The sequence below is a fragment of the Gorilla gorilla genome, chromosome 23 (assembly GCF_029281585.2).
Source record: "Gorilla gorilla gorilla isolate KB3781 chromosome 23, NHGRI_mGorGor1-v2.1_pri, whole genome shotgun sequence".
Taxonomy (NCBI): domain Eukaryota; kingdom Metazoa; phylum Chordata; class Mammalia; order Primates; family Hominidae; genus Gorilla; species Gorilla gorilla.
This window is the reverse complement of record NC_086018.1, coordinates 26,802,626-26,821,277: the sequence shown is the minus strand read 5'-3', so window position 1 is coordinate 26,821,277 and position 18,652 is coordinate 26,802,626. Positions and strand designations below refer to the sequence as shown.

At 44.5% G+C, this 18,652-nt stretch overlaps 1 protein-coding gene across 3 annotated transcripts; it reads right to left on the bottom strand.

The window, feature by feature from the left end:
• Window positions 1-239: 239 nt before the first annotated feature.
• CCDC117 (coiled-coil domain containing 117) lies at window positions 240-16,666 on the bottom strand. 3 transcript variants are annotated; one of them, XM_004063225.4, is made up of 5 exons: window positions 16,232-16,666; window positions 15,501-15,554; window positions 8,061-8,285; window positions 5,914-6,051; window positions 240-3,438 (listed from the first exon to the last, which is right to left on the bottom strand). In XM_004063225.4, exons 1-5 carry the CDS (start codon window positions 16,414-16,416, stop codon window positions 3,201-3,203), a joined length of 840 nt encoding a protein of 279 aa, XP_004063273.1. In that variant the 5' UTR covers window positions 16,417-16,666; the 3' UTR covers window positions 240-3,200. The 3 variants fall into 3 exon arrangements, with proteins under 3 accessions (XP_004063273.1, XP_063561069.1, XP_018874050.1); XM_063704999.1 differs by lacking the exon at window positions 16,232-16,666 and adding an exon at window positions 16,056-16,201; XM_019018505.4 differs by lacking the exon at window positions 240-3,438 and adding an exon at window positions 3,888-5,378 and having other exon boundaries at window positions 16,232-16,598.
• Window positions 16,667-18,652: the final 1,986 nt, after the last annotated feature.

Sequence of the window (18,652 nt, the reverse complement as noted above, 5' to 3'; positions counted from 1 at the left end):
AATAGCAGTGAATTGCTCTGAGTGGAAAGCAGTCTATGGGTTTTAGAATAGCAACACATAGCCTGCCTATTGTGGGAACAGCTAATTCAAATATGATACTTAGCTTTATCCCAACATAATCATCCCTTCAGGATAAATTTAAGTCCTTCACTGATATGAATGCTGCTTCAACTACAATTCAGAGGAAAGGAGATATCTGATTTCATTATTTAAGTGGAGTAATACAAATATCTCAAAAGTCCAAAACACTTAAGAAGTTTTATTGAAAACGATAAAATACAGAAACACCAGATTCTCATTTTAAAGTAAAATTAACAGCATCTTCCAGAACATTCCTAGAACTGAACCATTCTTGTCACTATTGAAAAACAAAGCCAAGTTCCAAATCCAAAATAATAAATGAACGTGCTGGTAAACATTCTTCTTATGGTTCCAGCCCCTACTTTAGTTATTTTCCTAAATTTTACATGTGTACCTTTTCAAGAAAAAGTTTTTTAAGTGATCAATATTTATGAGAACTGGACTTTCTTCATATAATTACAAAAAAAAAAAAACCCCAAAAAACAAAAACCACAACGCACCCTACTCAAACTCAGATAAAATACACATTTGTTCATTAAAGCTCACCTGCTTTAGAGAATTTTTTCTCTTCACACATTAGCACAGTAAGCCAATGTTTGATCCATGCTGCAAAAGCTACACAAAACGAAAAGCCCTGGTAACTCCCTAGGAACTCTTAAGGCAAAGCAAAAGCAAAAACCTTATGCTACAAAAGTAAAACAAAAAGCAGAGGCATTGGGACTGTGGAGACGGCTCAGATGAATAAGCACCACAAGGATGAAGAAAACAATTTTTGTAGAAACATATGCAAGAAGATAAAGTCCAAAAAAGAACATAAAACATCAATTATCCTGCAGAAATAATTATCAAGTCAGGTAACTTGACTACTGAAATAAGCTCTGTTTGGATTTTAATTAACAGAATCTTAATTCTCTCCTACATTTACCAGTAGTATCAGAGCCTTGTGTTGGGGGCTTGTTTCTTCCTTTTCATCATAAGACCTTTAGTCGGAGACCTGCCCAGCAATTCCTGTAGAAGACAATCTTGGTGTGTTTTAGGTCCTTCTTTGGAAAGCTGTCATCTCCCTTTCCACCTAAACACTAACTCTACCTCCGGGCAGTCACTTCATGTTTTTGTGCTGCACTAGAACACATTTTTTAGCATGGAGATTTATTTAAGGCTCATACTTTACAAGTTGGTCCCATCAAACAATGACTACAAGGCAGAAGTTTATCAAATGGCATGAATCAAACACTTGCACATTTCAAAAGAATACAGTTTACATTCATCTCGAAATCTGAGATTAAGAAACTATTAGCTGGTTTCCAACTGCTTTCAATACTGGTTTGAAGTTTGAATAATTTTACTGTATAGACATTATTTTGTTTAAATATTAAACATTAAATCTTTTCCTGACTATCCAGACAGAAAGAGAAAGCAGGAACAGGCAAAGAAGCAACAGTCCAATTAACAGACTTGTGACTTCTACGCCATCTGTAACAAGAGGAGGGATTTCAGTAAGGGTTCCAAAAACGCCTAGAAGGTGATTTCTAAAAATTCACCTTTACGTGGCATAAGCCATTTTTTTCTACAAAAGGTATCTGATTCCTACAAAGGGGGAAGAAACCCAGAAAACAAAACTGGGGTGGTGTCCTGTTGTGTGATGGAAGGGCATTATACCATTACACTCATTTAATAACTTATAGAGGATACTCTGTAGCAATAAAGAAATTGTCATTTTATTTTGCCCTATCAGCCCCTGCCACATAGAAGAGCTCTTCCTGAGAAACTAAAAATTTCAAACCTGGCTATCCTCAAAGGACACCTGAAGCCTGGTTTGGGTACTCAAGAAGATGAAGGCTTCCTGCTAGCAGGAAGCAATTCTCCACTACCTTTTAGGTTTACTGCACAATAGTCTAAGCACCAGTCAAATTGGCTATTTCAGTAAACCTCAATGTCACCTGCTCATATATTTTCAGCTAATCATTCGCTGTTTTCTATATTAACATTTAAAAACAACTTGCTGGCTGCGTGCTGTGGCTCACGCCTGTAATCCCAGCATTTTGGGAGGCTGGGGTGGGCAGATCACCTGAGGTCAGGAGTTTGAGACCAGCCTGGCCAACATGGCAAAACCAGTCTCTATTAAAAATACAAAAATTAGCTGGGCGTGGAGGTGGGCACCTGTAATCCCAGCTACTCGGGAGGGTGAGGCAGGAGAATTGCTTGAACCCAGGAGATGGAGGTTGCGGTGGGGAAAAAAAAAAAACAACTTGCTAATACAAGTATAACTTTTTAAAAAAATTACTAAAGTTATCAATGCTGGGTTTAGCTGACAAAGCACTTCCTTAAGATGAACTAAAGGATGCTTCTCCCACAGGCAAATTGCAGATGGGTTACCTCATAATCTTTTAACTATCATTCAAAGTCAATTAATTTGTAAACATTACTGAATAACTGGGCTTATCAATTACGCAAGGGAAACCAAGGAGCAACAGTGGCACAAGGCAAAAAAGCCTTAAAAGAAAAACTTTCTCTATATTTTCATAGTCAAAGAGGAGAGCCACAATACTATCGGCTATTTAATCAACAGAGCTATATTGAATTGATAACTAAATTACAAGTTGCTAAGAAATTAAATTTCTTAGCAACACAGGCTTAAGCTACTGCTCTCTTCCCTTCTTCTCCCCAATTATATATAGTCACCACTGTAAACAGCTCATATCTACACACTAAGCTGTGACTTAACTGTCAGGATACAGTTGTAGGAGCATCCTTCTTAATCATCTTTTTTAATTCAAGGAGAATATTCTCCAAGTGTCTGAATAGTTTAGACAATGTGACATGATTTAAGCCACCCTTACACATACAGCTTCTATACTTGTCTTTGAAGAGAATGTAAACCAACATTCCTTTAATAAGCCCCACAGAAAACTGCTTTTCCCTTGAGACAAACTTCCTTGGCAAAAAGTTGGAGTCAATAAATGGCTACCCAAAATAAAGAGTCCCACCCCCAAATCACAGGTGGAGATATTATTACACCCGTCTCATAAAACTTTCAAGTCCCTATACTATGCAAAGAGTCTCATAACTGAACACAGGATTCTTCTAACATCTGACAACTTTAGTGTAGAAACTGGTTTCTAGAGTTCCATCTCTTCTTCTGTGCTAGTAGCTGTCTCCAAACTATTATAAAGAGATATCCCTGTTTGCCGAGGTTCCAAAAACAGTTCAGTTCTCTGAGGGAAGGCAGTGCCAGCAGCTGCATGCTTAGCTTGGCTCTCTCCTGTATAGTTCTTAGTATTAGAGGATGGCTTTGGCTTATCAGAAAGGAGTTCAGGGAGGGGTTTCCAGAGAACAAGCTCCATGGAAGGACGGCTCCTAAGACATAAAATACAGACTTTTATCAAAAAATTTTAGGACATGAAAACAAAAGTTGTAGGTTGAAAAGCCAACATTACCTAGTATCTTAAGGACTGATGATAGCAAAACAGGAGATTCAGAACACACAAACTGATCTTTCTTTTTTTTTTTTTTTTTTTTAAGAGATGGGGTCTTGCTGTGTTGTCCACGGTGGAGTACAGTGGCACAGTCATAGCTCACTGCAGCCTTTAACTCCTGGGGTCAAGCAATCTACCCACTTCAGCCTTCCCAGTAATTAGGACTACAGGCACATACCACCATGCCTGGCTCCAACTGATCTTTAGAAAGGCCCCTCAAATACATAACACTGCACACTTCAACATGTATATTTAACCAAATCAAGTGGTTGTAATGATGCTGTGATTGGAAGTATTTAAAAATCCAATATGAAAACACAGAGCCCTTGATTGTTGGAAATTTTTTTAAGTAGTGGTTAATATTACATGTAGGCAGCTAGCTCATACTAAATCATTATAAATGAAAAGGAAACACTGGACAAACATGCTGAAAGTATCTCAGATGCCTTTTAGTACAGGTACAAAGTATAATGCTTTATGGGCCAGGCACGGTGGCTCATGCCTGTAATCCTAGCACTTTGGGAGGCCAAGCCAGGCAGATGGTTTGAGCCCAGGAGTTTGCAACCAGCCCGGGCAATGTGGTGAACCCCGTCTCTACAAAAAATACAAAAATTAGCTGGGTGTGGTAGCAGGTGCCTGTAGTCCCAGCTACTCGGGAGGCTGAGGTGGGAGGATCACCTGAGCCTGGGAGGTCAAGGCTGTGGTGAGCTGTGATCATGCCACTACACTCCAGCCTGGGTGACAGAGTGAGACCCTGTCTCAAAACACAAAACAAAACAAAACAAAACAAAACAAGCTTCATGGTTAAGGCAAAATGACTATGTTACACACACACTGTGGCAGGGATGGTGTATGGGCCCAAAGACGAAGCAAAAATAAAACATAAAATAATGAGATACCCTTGGCTGGGCGTGGTGGCTCACGCCTGTAATCCCAGCACTTTGGGAGGCTGAAGAGGGTGGATCACAAGGTCAGGAGATCGAGACCATCCTGGCTAACACGGTGAAACCCCAACTCTACTAAAAATACAAAAAATTAGCCGGGCGAGGTGGCAGGCGCCTGTAGTACCAGCTACTCGGGAGGCTGAGCAGGAGAATGGTGTGAACCCGGGAGGCAGAGCTTGCAGTGAGCCAAGATTGGGCCACTGCACTCCAGCCTGGGCAACAGAGCGAGACTCCATCTCAAAAACAACAACAACAACAACAACAACAACAACAACAACAACAACAACAACAAAACAAGATACCCTCAAAGGCTAGCTTCTGGAAAACTACCAAAAGCAGAAAGTGCTATATTTTAGGCTGGAGGGGAACGTGACCAGCTTACTTCTGGCTATTTACCCACCCTTAGGGCTGGGTACTTAATTATAAGCTCAAGATAGGACCCTAATGCAAAACCTCTGTGATCAAAGACCAAATAGCAGCTGAACTTCTAGCACAAATCATCTCCACTGTATCCAAAGGTAATAATGCCTCATCTATCTGCCCTCACTGACTGGTGTCCTAAGAGGCTTTTTCAGATACCTGAAACTTGCCCTTATTGAGTGCCAACTCTATCTAAAGTCTTTCCTAGGCACTTTATAACTAACTTCCTTACTATTTTACATAGTGAATGACAATTTGAGATCACGGAGGCTTCACGGACTACAGGATTACAGAGCTGGGCTAATCATTACTCAGGGGCCCCAGGCCACTTTACTTTTTAGGTTATTGTGTTTGCTTTGCAGTTTCCTCTCTTGTCCTCACAGTGTAGTCACAGCTCCCTGTTAGGAGTTTTGTTTGTTCTGCTCTCATTTGCTGTTTCTGCTTCTACTCTGATGATCTAGGAAACCAGATAACTGAGCTCATAAACTGTGTTTAGATTAAGAGCAAAACAGTTCTGCTAAAGGCCTGGAAGGACTATGCTATGAGCCAAGAATATGAGCTTTGTTTTGCAGTCTTTGCAGCAACTGCTTTCACTGTTGGGCCACTTTATTTTTTTCCTAGGCCGCAATGTTGTTCCTGGGTCACTTAGAAAGCCAGGTAAACAAGAGCCTTTAAAATGTGGTTCCTGTATCACAGGAACTTGAGAGTGGGCTCTCTTGCCAGTCATCCCATTTCCAAATAGCAGACTGCAGTCCATTTCAGGTCTTCAAAGGAACCAAAGAGTAAGTAGGCAAGGCAGCCACTTCCCCATACTTCAAACTCCTGCTTGTAAAGCACTTTGCTCACCCCTAATGAACTAGGAAAAAGCCAATCTCCAATTGCCTGGTGATCAGGAGATAAAAAGAGCTAATGAGGACAGGGTGGGCAGAGTCTAGACATTGGGTCTTCCCTCCAAGATCATAATTAAATAGAAATCAGGTACCAAAACTTACATAGACTCAATCATTTTCTTTGTAAAAACTTCATCAAATTCCCTCTTCAAACCTGTTTTCATGGTATCAGAAAGGACAAGACTGGGGAGATGGTTAACATTTCTGTCAGCTTCAACTTCTTCATCTTCATCAATTATCCTAAATCAATTAAGGCAGCAGAAGAAAGAAAAAATATTTAGTCAAGCTATTATATATTCTAGTATTTGGACAAAATTTTAAAAATAAAAAAGGATAAAAGCAGTAAGTAATACAGCAATAGACCAAGCAAAAAATGAGGCTATACCTGAGTATAAAAGGTATACTCAGGCCGGGTGTGGTGGCTCACACCTATAATCCCAGCACTTTGGGAGGCCGAGGCAGGCAGATCACCTGAGGTTAGGAGTTCGAGAAGAGCCTGGCCAACATGGTGAAACCCCATCTCTACTAAAAATACAAAAATTTGTCAGGTGTGGTGACACATGCCTGTAATCCAGCTACTCAGGAGGCTGAGGCAGGAGAATCACTTGAACCCGGGAGGCGGAGGTTGCAGTGAACCAAGATCATGCCATTGCACACCAGCCTGGGCAACAGAGCAAGACTCCGTCTCAAAACAAAAAAAACTATACTCAGAGGGTTGTTCAACATTTCATTTAACAAAAAAGTTTTACATATAATCAAATCTGAATAATATTTTTCAGAGAATTATCACATAAACCAAAATTAATATTCAGAGGCAGTAAGTGAAAACGCTCAGTAGTTCTATGAGAAGAATTCACTTTAAAAGCACATACTTCGGGGCCTGGCGTGGTGGCTCACACCTGTAATCCCAGTACTTGAGGAGGCCGAGATAGGCAGATCACCTGAGGCCAGGAGTTCGAGACCAGCCTGGCCAACATCACAAAACCCTGTCTCTGCTAAATATACAAAAAAAGGCCGGGTGCAATGGCTCATGCCTGTAATCCCAGCCCTTTGGGAGGCGGAGGCAGGCGGATCACAAGGTCCGGAGTTCGAGACCAGTCTGGCCAACATGGTGAAACCCCATCTTTACTAAAAATACAAAAATTAGCCAGGTGTGATGGCAGGCACCTGCAATCCCAGCTACTCAGGAGATTGAGGCAGGAGAATCACTTGAACCCGGGAGGTGGAGATTGCAATGAGCTGAGATCGCACCACTGCACTCCAGCCTGAGCAACAGAGCGAGACTCTGTCTCCAAAAATAAAAATAAAAATACAAAAAAAAATTTGGCCAGGTGTGGTGGCAAACACTTGTAATCCCAGCTACTCAGGAGGCTGAGGCAAGTGAATTGCTTGAACCTGGGAGGCGGAGGTTGCAGTGAGCGCCGAGATCACGCCATTGTACTCCAGCCTGGGTGACAGAGCGACACTGTTTCAAAAAAAAAAAAAAGGCTCAGTATACTGGCCCGGCACAGTAGCTCACGCCTGTAATCCCAGCACTTTGGGATGCCGAGGCAGGCGGCTTGCTCAAGCCCAGGAATGCGTGACCAGCTTGGGCAACATGGCGAAATCCCGTCTCTACAAAAGATACGAAGATTAGCCAGGGGTGGTGGCGCATGCCTGCAGTCCCAGCTACTTGGGAGGCTGAGGGGGGCAGATGGGTTGAGCCTGAAAGGTTAAGACTGCAGTGAGCCACTGCACTCCAACCTGGGTGACAAAGCAAGACCCTGTATCAATTAAAAAAAAAAAAAAAAAATGGGGGGGCTGGGTGGAGTGGCTCACGCCTGTAATCCCAACACTTTGGGAGGCCGAGACAGGGGGATCACCTGAGGTCATGAGTTCCAGACCAGCCTGACCAAAATGGAGAAACCCCATCTCTATTAAAAATACAAAATTAGCCAGGCGTGGTGGCGCATGCCTGTAATCCCAGCTACTTGGGAAGCTGGGGCAGGAGAATCACTTGAACCCGGGAGGTGGAGGTTGCATTGAGCCAAGATGGCGCCACTGCACTCCCGCCTAGGTAACAAGAGCAAAACTCCGTCTAAAAAACAAAACAAAACAAAAAAACAAAAACAAATACACTTTGAATTCTCTTAGTCTTTCTGAGAGGCTAAGGATCAAGGTATCACCAAATGATAAACAGAACTAGCTTATATGAGCAGAGTTATTACAAGAGAACAGCAAAAAACCAGCTATATACACTGCCCATTTACCTGTCCTCAATCTCCTGAAGCTTCCTTCGGGCAACTTCACACTGTGGTTCTCCAGTTGTCTGATCCATTTCTTCACAAATAACATCTAATATCCCAGGTACGGAAAGGCCACTAACGCTGGGATTTACTCCATGCCCCTCTACATCCTGATGTGCACAAAGAATCCAGTCATTAGGACCAGCACAGAGCTCTGCTTCAGTTATCCTTTTCTTTCTTACTGGATAACTGAAAAAAAGAAAAAAAATTCAATGAAAATCCCAACTAATATAAATGAAATGTTTATCATTCCTATCTCCAATCAAATTTTTGTATTTAAAAAACTAGCTTTTTTGACAAGTGTGTAGTAACAAGATGGAAAATACTGCGTATTTTTCCTGCTATTCTCATAGCCACACTAAACTGTTTTCTTCTACTGCTCTTTGCCAAATAAAGATGCACCTGCAAGATTCTGCCTGTTCAGACAGTAAGTGTTCAGTGTGGGACCTTAAAGTCATTCCTGCTTATTTGGTTCCGGAAAGGTCAAGTGGGAAGTAAAGAAACCAAAAGTTGGCTAGGTGTGGTGGCTCACACCTGTAATACCAGCACTTGGAGTGGCTGAGGTGGGAAGATCACTTGAGCCCAGAGTTCAAGACCAGCTTGGGCAACATAGTGAGACGCTAATTCAAACCATGAATGAATGAATGAATGAATGAATGAATGAATGAATGAATGAATGAAAAAAAGAAACCAAAAGTCAGCAATTCAGCATCATATTTTGTCATACTGTTACTGCTCCATCAAACATATAGGAAGATGGTCTGGCAGCCATTCTATATTCCCTTAGGGCAAAAACATGTCTCATGAGGTTTGTTCAAAGTATTAATATTACAGGTGTGGGTGACAGCATTAATTTCTTGGTCCCCTTCAAAATGTCAGAGGCTCTATCAGTGTCCAACCAATAGTGGGGTCCAATTTTCTCCCACTTTGCAACATAATGTCTTCACATCCTAAACAAATTTGTATTTCATAGAAACTTTAGAATTCATCAAATCCATTTTTTTTTTGATTTGGAAACTAGGACCTAGAAAAACTAACCTGGCTTCTCCAAAGTGTCACAGTAAAGTAGTGAGTTGTATCTTGAGGACCAGACACCAGAGCTCCTGAATCATATCTCCATGCCATTTTTACTAACTCCCTGTACCTTCTTAGGGAGGTTCAACTGTTCAAGTGCTTACCACCAAGTAGTATTTGCAAGCACTACGATATACCCAGTGTTTAGCTGAAAGCTGTCTGAAGCAAGCTGAATAGTCAATCGGCCCTGTTCTATTATGTACGTAGACCAAAAGTACTTTATTGCTTGGGCATCAGCAAGTACAGTCTCAAGGCCAGAATACAGCTTTATAACCAAAAAAAATCATTAATGGCTACCACAGCCTCTGATTCTTTAAACTGAGGGCCAAAGAAGAGGCATGTATTTTACAAAAAGAAATTTCTATTCCATGTTAAGACTGTGAAAACCAACATTAAAGTCTCTGGCAATATAAAATCTGACAAGTAACAGATCTCTCAAACCTAGATTTTTTTAATGCAGTCAACTATTAAACAAAATGTTTGGTTTATAATTAGTTTTAACTCCTAAGAAAGCATTAAGAATGTTCAGCTACATCTAATATTTCTGTCACATTTCAATAGCTTTAAAATATGGGATATTTTAGGCCGGACACGGTAGTTCATGCCTGTAATCCCAGCACTTTGTGAGGCCGAGGCAGGTGGATCACTTGAGGGCAAGAGTTTGAGATGAGCCTGGCCAACATGGTGAAACCCCGTCTCCACTAAAAATACAAAAAAAAATAGCTGGGCGCGGTGGCACGCACCTTTAATCCCAGCTACTAGGAAGGCCAAGGCAGGAGAATCGCTTGAACCCAGGAGGGGGGAGGTTGCAGTGAGCCAAGACTGCGTCACTGCACTCCAGCCTGGGCGACAGACCAAGGCTCTGTCTCAAAAATAAATAAATAAATAAATAAATATATAAATAAAGTATGTGATATTTTGAAAAGCAGAAAATAGTTATACTTACAAAAAACAGCTAAGAAAAAGCAGAATAAGGCGAGTGTCGTGGTGTGTGCCTACAGTTCCAGCTACTTGGGAGGCTGAGGAAGGAGATCACTTGAGCCCAGTGTTTGAGACCAGTCTGAGCAACAGAGTGGGAGTCCACATCCCCAAAAAGCAAAATAAATCTAAAGGGAACAGGTAATTTCCCCACACATCTAATAATTCCACTATAAAATGCAAATAAGTTTAACACCTGGGTTCTGTGCTCTGACCTCCAACAACATGATTTAGACTAAGTTATTTCATGCCTGTAGGTCCACTTTCTAAATAGAGATCACTGATAATTAAGTCCCAAAGATAATATGATAGCACGCTTCTGGGCATTAGACATCCAAATGTCTCATCCCACTGCCTCCCAAGGCCTCAACTTCTCCATTTGTAAATTAAAGATGGTTAACTTTTAAGCCAATAGTTTCTATACTTTAAACTTTTTATTTATTTATTTTAGCATCTATAATAACATCTTAAGAGAGAAACGCAAAAGATAAAAGCAAAAAGGTTCCTGTGTTATCCACAGTAATCCTAAGGCAATAAAGAACATAAATATTTTCTGTTCAGTGGGCCTCACTGCAACCTCCGCCTCCCGGGTTCAAGCAATTCTCCCGCCTCAGCCTCCCGAGTAGCTGGGACTACAGGCGCGCACCACCACGCCCGGCTGACTTTTGTATTTTTAAGAGAGAAGAGGTTTCACCATGTTGGCCAGGCTGGTCTCAAAATACTGATCTGAGATGATCTGCCTGCCTCGGCCTCCCAAAGTGCTAGGATTACAGGCATGAGCCACCGCACCCGACCTAGTGATTTTTAAATTAAGGGAACTTTCAAATTTAATGTTTTATGAATCTATGTATCAACAAGTTTAGAAAATCCGAAGTGTCCAATGGCAAAAAGAATCATACACAAAGTTAAAAGACAAAGGATAAATTTGAAGAAAACATTCCTTAATAAAGATTTCCTGGCAGGATGTGGTGGCTCACGACTATAATCCCAGCACTTTGGGAGGCCGAGGCGGGCGGATCACAAGGTCAGGAGATAGAGACTATCCTGGCTAACAGGGTGAAACCCTGCCTTTACTAACAATGCAAAAAATTTGCCGGGCGTGGTGGCACGCACCTGTAATCCCAGCTACTCGGGAGGCTGAGAGAATTGCTTGAACCCAGGAAGCAGAGGTTGCGGTGAACCCTGATCGTGCTACTGTACTGCAACCTGGGCAACAGAGCGAGGATACATCTCAAAAAAAAAAAAAAAAAAAAAATTCCTATAAGAAAAAGATCAATAAGCCAATAGAAAATTTGCATAAACAGCCAGGAGCAGTGGCTCACCCCTGTAATCCCAGAACTTTGGGAGGCTGAGGCGGGTGGATCATGAGGTCAAGGAATCGAGACCATCCTGACCAACATGGTGAAACCCCGTCTCTACTAAAAATATAAAAATTAGCTGGGCCTGGAGGTGCAAGCCTGTGGTCCCAGCAACTTGCGAGGCTGAGGCAGGAGAATCGCTTGAGCCCAGGAGGTGGAGGTTAAAGTGAGTCAAGATGGTGCCACTGCACTCCAGCCTGGTGGCAGAGCAAGAGTCCATCTCAAAAAAAAAAAAAAAAAAGAAAACAAAAGATGTCCAGTATCACTTATAATTAACAAATATAAATTAAATCAGCAATCTAAACTTCTTTAACCTTTTTAACTATAAAATTCTACAAACATAAAATTACATCAAACATACAGCTTAACAAATAATTACAAAACAAATAATGATGACAATATAATTTAAGATACAGAATAGGCCAGGCACAGTGGCTCACGACTGTAATTCCAGCACCTTGGAAGGCCAGGGCCAGCGGGCGAGCGAAATCACAAGGTCAGGAGATTGAGACCATCCTGGCTAACATGGTGAAACCCCGTCTGTACCAAAGATACAAAAAATTATCACACGCCTGTAGTCCCAGCTACATGGGAGGCTGAGGCAGGAGAATCACTTGAACCCGGGAGGCAGAGGTTGTGCCGAGGGAGCCGAGATTGCGCCACTGCACTCCAGCCTGGACAACAGAGCAAGATGCCGTCTCAAAAAAAAAAAAAAAAAGCTACAGTATACTGGCCAGGCACAGTAGCTCACGCCTGTAATCCCAGCACTTTGGAAGGCCAAGGCGGGCAGATTACTTGAGGTCACGAGTTTTACACCAGTCTGGCCAACATGGCACAACCCTTTCTCTATTAAAAATACAAAAAATTGGTTGGGTGCGGTGGCTCACGCCTGTAATCCCAGCACTTTGGGAGGCCAAGGCGAGAGGATCATCTGAGGTCAGAAGTTCCAGACCAGCCTAACCAAAATGCAGAAACCCCATCTCTACTAAAAATGCAAAATTAGCCAAGCATGGAGGCACATGCCTGTAATCCCAGCTATTCAGGAGGCTGAGGCAGGAGAACTGCTTGAAGCTGGGAGGGAGAGGTTGTGCTGAGCTGAGACTGCACCACTGCGCTCCAGCCTGGGCAAGAAGAGCGAAACTCCGTCTCAAAAAAAAAAAAAAAAAAAAATTAGCTGGGCGTGGTGGCACGCGCCTGTAATCCCAGCTACTTGGGAGGATGAGGCAGGAGAATCGCTTGAACCTGAGACAGAGGTGGCAGTGAGCTGAGCCTGCACTACTGCACCCCAGCCTGAGCAACAGAGCAAAACTCCGGGGAAAAAAAAAAAAAGAAAAGATATACAATACTGCCAGCATCCCAAAATGGTAATCTAGTCTTGCTCTGTCACCTAGGATGGAGTGCAGTGGCACAATCTTGGCTCACTGTAACCTCTGCCTTCTCCTCGTGCCTCAGCCTCTGGAGTGGCTGGGATCACAGGGGCGCACCACCACACCAGCTATTTCTTTGTATGTAGTAGAGACAGGGTTTCACCATTTTGGCGAGGCTGGTCTGGAACTCCTGGGCTCAAGCAATCCACCCACCCTGGCCTCCCCAAGTGCTGGGATTACAGGCATGAGGCACCACACCGGATGCGAAATCAGGACTTTAATGTGGATGCCTAATGATCCTAATGGTCCCAATTTACACTCCTACCCATATTTAAGAGTTCCTGGTGCTTCACATGCATCCCAACAACTGGCAGTAGAGTGGCATCTCATTGTGGCTTTAATACACATTTCCCTAAAGACTAATGAGGTTGAACGCTTTTTTATTTGGTTGTTCATGGATATTATCTTTGAGAAACCTTTTTACTTTTCTTTTTTTTGAGACAGAGTCTCACTTTGTCACCCAGGCTGGAGTGCAGTAGGATGATCTCGGCTCACTGCAACCTCTGCCACCCAGGTTCAAGCGATTCTCCTGCCTCAGTCTCCCGAGTAGCTGGGATTACAGACACCTGCCACCGCACCTGGCTAATTTTTGTATTTTTAGCAGAGACGGCGTTTCATCATATTGGTCAGGCTGGTCTTGAACTCCTGACCTTGCGATCCACCTGCCTCGGCTTCCCAAAGTGCTGGGATTACAGGTGTGAGCCACCGCGCCCGGCCTTACTTCTTTTTCTATTAGACTGTTTATGAGATATAATTTTTCATCTATTAGTTGGGCAGCAATCCCAAAGTTTAAAAACACACTTGTGTTCAGAGGATGTTAATGAGCATATAAATTGGCAAAAACTCATGTTCAAAATTTAAAATGCACACACTTTAAGACCCAGCAATTCCACATCAAGGAAATCATTCATATACTTCCAAACATATACAAAGAACTTCAAAAGAATGGTCAGGATAGATTGTAATAGCAAAAGATTAGAAATAACTTAGAAATGCATCAATAGGAAATTGGTCAATTATCTATACCAAGTCCTACGATAGAATTCCACACAACTATTTTTTTTTGTTTTTTGAGACGGAGTCTCACTCTACTGCCCAGGCTGGAGTGCAACGGCGCAATCTTGGCTCACTGCAACCTCCACCTCCCGGGTTCAAGTGATTCTCCTGCCTCAGCCTCCTGAGTAGCTGGCATTACAGTCGCGCACCCCTACCCATGGCTAATTTTTGTATTTTAATAGAGACGGGGTTTCACTATGCTGGCCAGGCTGGTCTCAAACTCCTGACCTCCTGATCTGCCCTTCTCAGCCTCCCAAAGTGCTGGGATTACAGGTGTGAGCCACCACGCCTGGCCTCCATTCAACTATTGAAAGAGAAATTACGTAAACCTCTCTCTATGTGTTGATACGCAACAAGCTACAGAAGAGTAAAATGAAAAGATCAATGTGTTGCACAGTGTGAACCATATCTTCCTACAAATGTAAAAACACAGCCACTGCACTCCAGCCTGACAGAATGAGGCCTTGTCTCAAAAAAGAAAAAAAGAAAGAAAAAGAAAAAGACTTGTGAACTTGGTAAATTTTTAGATTATCTTCTAAAGGAGACAATGAAAACAGGTAAGGGGGTTGTCTCTGGTGGGGAAAACTAGGGGTGTGGAGTAGAAGATTTTGTAATACAGCCTGGTGGGACGGTTCACACCTGTAATCCCAGAGTTGGGAGGACTGCTTGAGGCCAGAAGTTCATGACCAGACTGGGCAACATAGTGAGACACCATCTCTACAAAAAATTTTTTAAAAAATTAGCTGAGCCTGGTGGCACAAGTCTGTAGTCTCAGCTGTTCAGGAGGCTGAAGCTGAGGGATCATTTGAGCCCAAGGAGTTTGAGGCCGCAGTGAGCTGTGATCACACAACTGCACTCCAGCTTGGGTGACAGAGCCCCTGACTTTAAAAAAAAAAAAAAAAAAAGACTTTTCAGGCCAGGGCGGCTCAGGCCTGTAATCTCAGCACTTTGGGAGGCCGAGGCAGGCGGATCACGAAGTCAGAAGGTTGATACCATCCTGGCTAACACGGGGAAACCCCGTCTCTACTAAAAAAAAAAAAAAAAAAAAAAAAAAAAATAGCCAGGCGTGGTGGCGGGCGCCTGTAGTCCCAGCTACTCGGGAGGCTGAGGCAGGAGAATGGCATGAACCCGGGAGGCGGAGATTGCAGTGAGCCCACATAGCGCCACTGCACTCCAGCCTGGGCGACAGAGGGAGACTCCGTCTCAAAAAAACAAAAACAAAAACAAAACTTTTCAATATGTATCCTTTAAATTATTTTACTTTGAGGATGTAATATTAACATGGCTCAAAATCCAAATATTACAACTTGTTACAGAGCGAAAAGTTTCCCTCTGACCTGTCTGCCTGCCACTGTTACTTTCTCTAAAAGACAACCAATGTCACTAATTTCTGTGTCTCTTTCCAGAGACACTCATCTAATGTTTCACCTTTTCACTTAAGTAATTTAGACTATAACAGGGGTTCAACTAACGGTGACCACAGAGTGAATAAACAACCACTGAAAACTTACTCATCATCCTCCTCCTCCTCTCGCTTGTGTTTCTTTTTACAGTGAACAGAAACACTGTTGAAACAAACAAAAACCAGTCAATTGAGAAATGTACTTGAGCTTGTGGTTTCAGTATCCTCTTTCTTGCTCCAATAATCTTGCTCATCCCCACATACCAAACGTCCCTTTCTGAGCCTAGTGGGATGGGTACAAATCACAGGTCAGTCGGGTAACGGTGGATTGCCCCAACAGAACTGGACAGTGAAATCTCAACTTGTCCTTTTGTCAACGTAATGGAAGACAGATTAGGGAAGACCAAACCAGGGAAACGTCCTCGGGGCAGGCGCTGTGTTAAGCACTTTATTTACATAATCTCACTAAGAGGACCCATTTCTGTCCCATGCTTGGCATACTTTGCAGATGAGACACTGAAAGTTGTCACTAACAGCGGCCGCGCCGAGGGGGCACCCAGACCGAGTCGCCCAGGTTCCAACTGGAAAAGTCTCACTTCTCGGGGCCGCAGTCGGGCCGAGGTTCGGACCGGACTCCTGGGCTATGCGACCCCCGGCGACTTACAGTTAACGTCTCCGGGGATCAGTTTCTTCATCTGTAAACTGGGCTGCGAAGCTCCCGCGGAGGGCCGTGGGGAGGGAGAGTCAAAAAGCCCCGGCGCGGAGCCCGCGCCCCTGCCCGCGCCCGCCGCGAGGGGCGCCCAGCCTGCCCGCCCGCCCTGCGCCCGACGGGCTCCTCACCGTCCGCGCGCCGCACTCCCGGCGGGACTGCTAGGGACTGCGCGAGGTCCCGGCCGCGGGGCCAACTCGGCGCCGTCAGCCCCCGGCGGGAAGGCCCGGCCGGGGAAGGCCGGCTGCGGCGGCTGCAGGAAGTCCGAGCCGCCGCTCAGAGGGAGGCCGCTGAAGGGCCGGCCGAGCGCAGCCATAGCCGGCGAGACGAGGAGGCTGCGACGGCGGCCTCGGCCGCCCGCGTCCCCGGGTCCGGCAGCCGCAGCCACAGCTACTGCCGAAACCCGCCAGCCTCCGATCCCGCTCTCGACCCCACGTCACGCCTTCTAGAACCCTCCACCTCAGGCCACTCGGGGGCATGCCGGGATTTGTTGTGTGTAGAGGGCCGCTGCCGCGAGGGATGCCGGGATTTGCAGTCCTTCCGGACTACAAGCAAAATGGCTGCCTCTCGACCTCTTTGCTGGGGCTTAGGGTGTCTCTGGCTGGCCAAGAGTATGACCTAGGTTCAAATCCTCACTCCGCAAGTTTCGTATCTCAGTTTCCACAGTAGTAAAATGAGATAATAATAGTACATATAATCATAGAGTTGATGTGCGGAGTACATGAATTTAAACATCTAGAGCCAGGGCAGGGCGGTGGCTCACTCGTGTAATCCCAGCAATTTGGAAGGTGGAGGCGGGAGGATCTCTTGAGCCTGGGAGACCCTGTCTCAAAACAAAAACAATCTAGAGCCCTTAAAGCAGTGCCTGACATACAATACACGCTCATTATCAGTTATTAATATGTGACTCTATTAGTAAAAATGTAACAATTTTACTACAAATGAAGTTGGTGGTGCTTTAGGACAGCATGGAAGATAAGTAAAAACCTCAGTTGCTGGCTGGGGGCGGTGGCTCACGCCTGTAATCTTATCACTTTGGGAGGCCGAGGTGGGCGAATCACTTGAGGTCAGGAGTTCAAGACCAGCCTGGCCTACATGGTGATATCCCATCTCTACCAAAAATATAAAAAATTAGCCAGGTGTGGTGGTGCGCGCCTGTAATCCCATGTACTCGGGAGGCTGAGGCAGGAGAATCGCTTGAACCCGGGAGGCGGAGGTTGCAGTGAGCCGAGATCGTGCCACTGCACTCCAGCCTGGGTGGCAGAGCGAGACTACGTCTCAAGAAACAAAACAAAACAAAAAAACACCTCAGTTGCGCGGCAAGGTGGCTCACGCCTGAGATCTCATCACTTTGGGAGGTCGGAGGTGGGAGGTGGGAGAATCGCTTGAGGCCAGGAGTCCATCCTAGGTCTAGCTCAACCCTATCTCAACAACAAAAAAATAACAATTAGCCCACCGTGGTAGTGCATGTCTGTAGTCCTAGCTACTGGGGAGGCTGAGGTGAGAGGATTGCTTGAGCCCAGGAGTTTGAGGTTACAGTGGGCTATAATTACACCACTGCACTCCAGTCTGAGTGACAGAGCAAGACCTTGTCTCAAAAAAAAAAAAAGTAAACCCAGGACTTAAACAAACACAAAAGCCTCAGAGCACTTGTGACAGGTACTGGCAAGCCTTCCAGCCTCTTTGGGGCATTCAGAGGCAGCATCTCCTGCCTGGGCTTGGCAGATGGTCAACCCCCAATCACTGATTATGCCCTGTTTTTTCCATCTCACAACAGCACCACCATCCAATCGAAACTGCTTATGCCAATGTCAATGCTCTTCAGCCAAAGCACACACCTGTACATAATTGAACAAAGAAAGGTTTATCCACTCATTCCAGTGAGGAAATTTCTCCCTTAGGAGGTGTTACAAAGGCTTTTTATAGGATTTAGGGTTGTGTTAGACGATTTGAGGGAAGGTTTTAAAAAACAGCTTTTGGCTGGGCGCAGTGGCTCACGCCTGTAATCCCAGCACTTTGGGAGGCCAAGGCAGGTGGATCACGAGGTCAGGAGAGCGAGACCATCCTGGCTAACACGGTGAAACCCCGTCTCTACTAAAAATACAAAAAAGGCCGGGTGCGGTGGCTCATGTCTGTAATCCCAGCACTTTGGGAGGCCGAGGTGGGCGGATCACGAGGTCAGGAGATCGAGACCATCCTGGCTAATACGGTGAAACCCCGTCTCTACTAAAAATACAAAAAATTAGCTGGGTGTGGTGGTGGGCGCCTGTAGTCCCAGCTACTCGGGATGCTGAGGCATGAGAATGGCGTGAACCCGGCAGGTGGAGCTTGCAGTGAGCCGAGATCATATCACTGCACTCCAGCCTGGGCAACGGAGCGAGACTCCGTCTCACAAAATAAATAAATAAACAAACAAATAAATAAATACAAAAAATTAGCCGGACGTGGTGGCGGGTGCCTGTAGTCCCAGCTACTTGGGAGGCTGAGGCAGGAGAATGGCGTGAACCTGGCAGGCGGAGCTTGCAGTGAGCGGAGATCACGCCACTGCACTC

Excerpts from the sequence above, each read along its gene's own strand:
- CCDC117 (XM_004063225.4), bottom strand. The coding sequence starts at position 16,416 with ATGGCTGCGCTCGGCCGGCCCTTCAGCGGCCTCCCTCTGAGCGGCGGC. Across the intron at positions 6,052-8,060 it reads CTTCAGGAGATTGAGGACAG|GATAATTGATGAAGATGAAG; the intron begins GTAAATGGGCAG and ends TAATTGATTTAG. Across the intron at positions 3,439-5,913 it reads AAGAAAATGATTGAGTCTAT|GAGCCGTCCTTCCATGGAGC; the intron begins GTAAGTTTTGGT and ends TTTATGTCTTAG.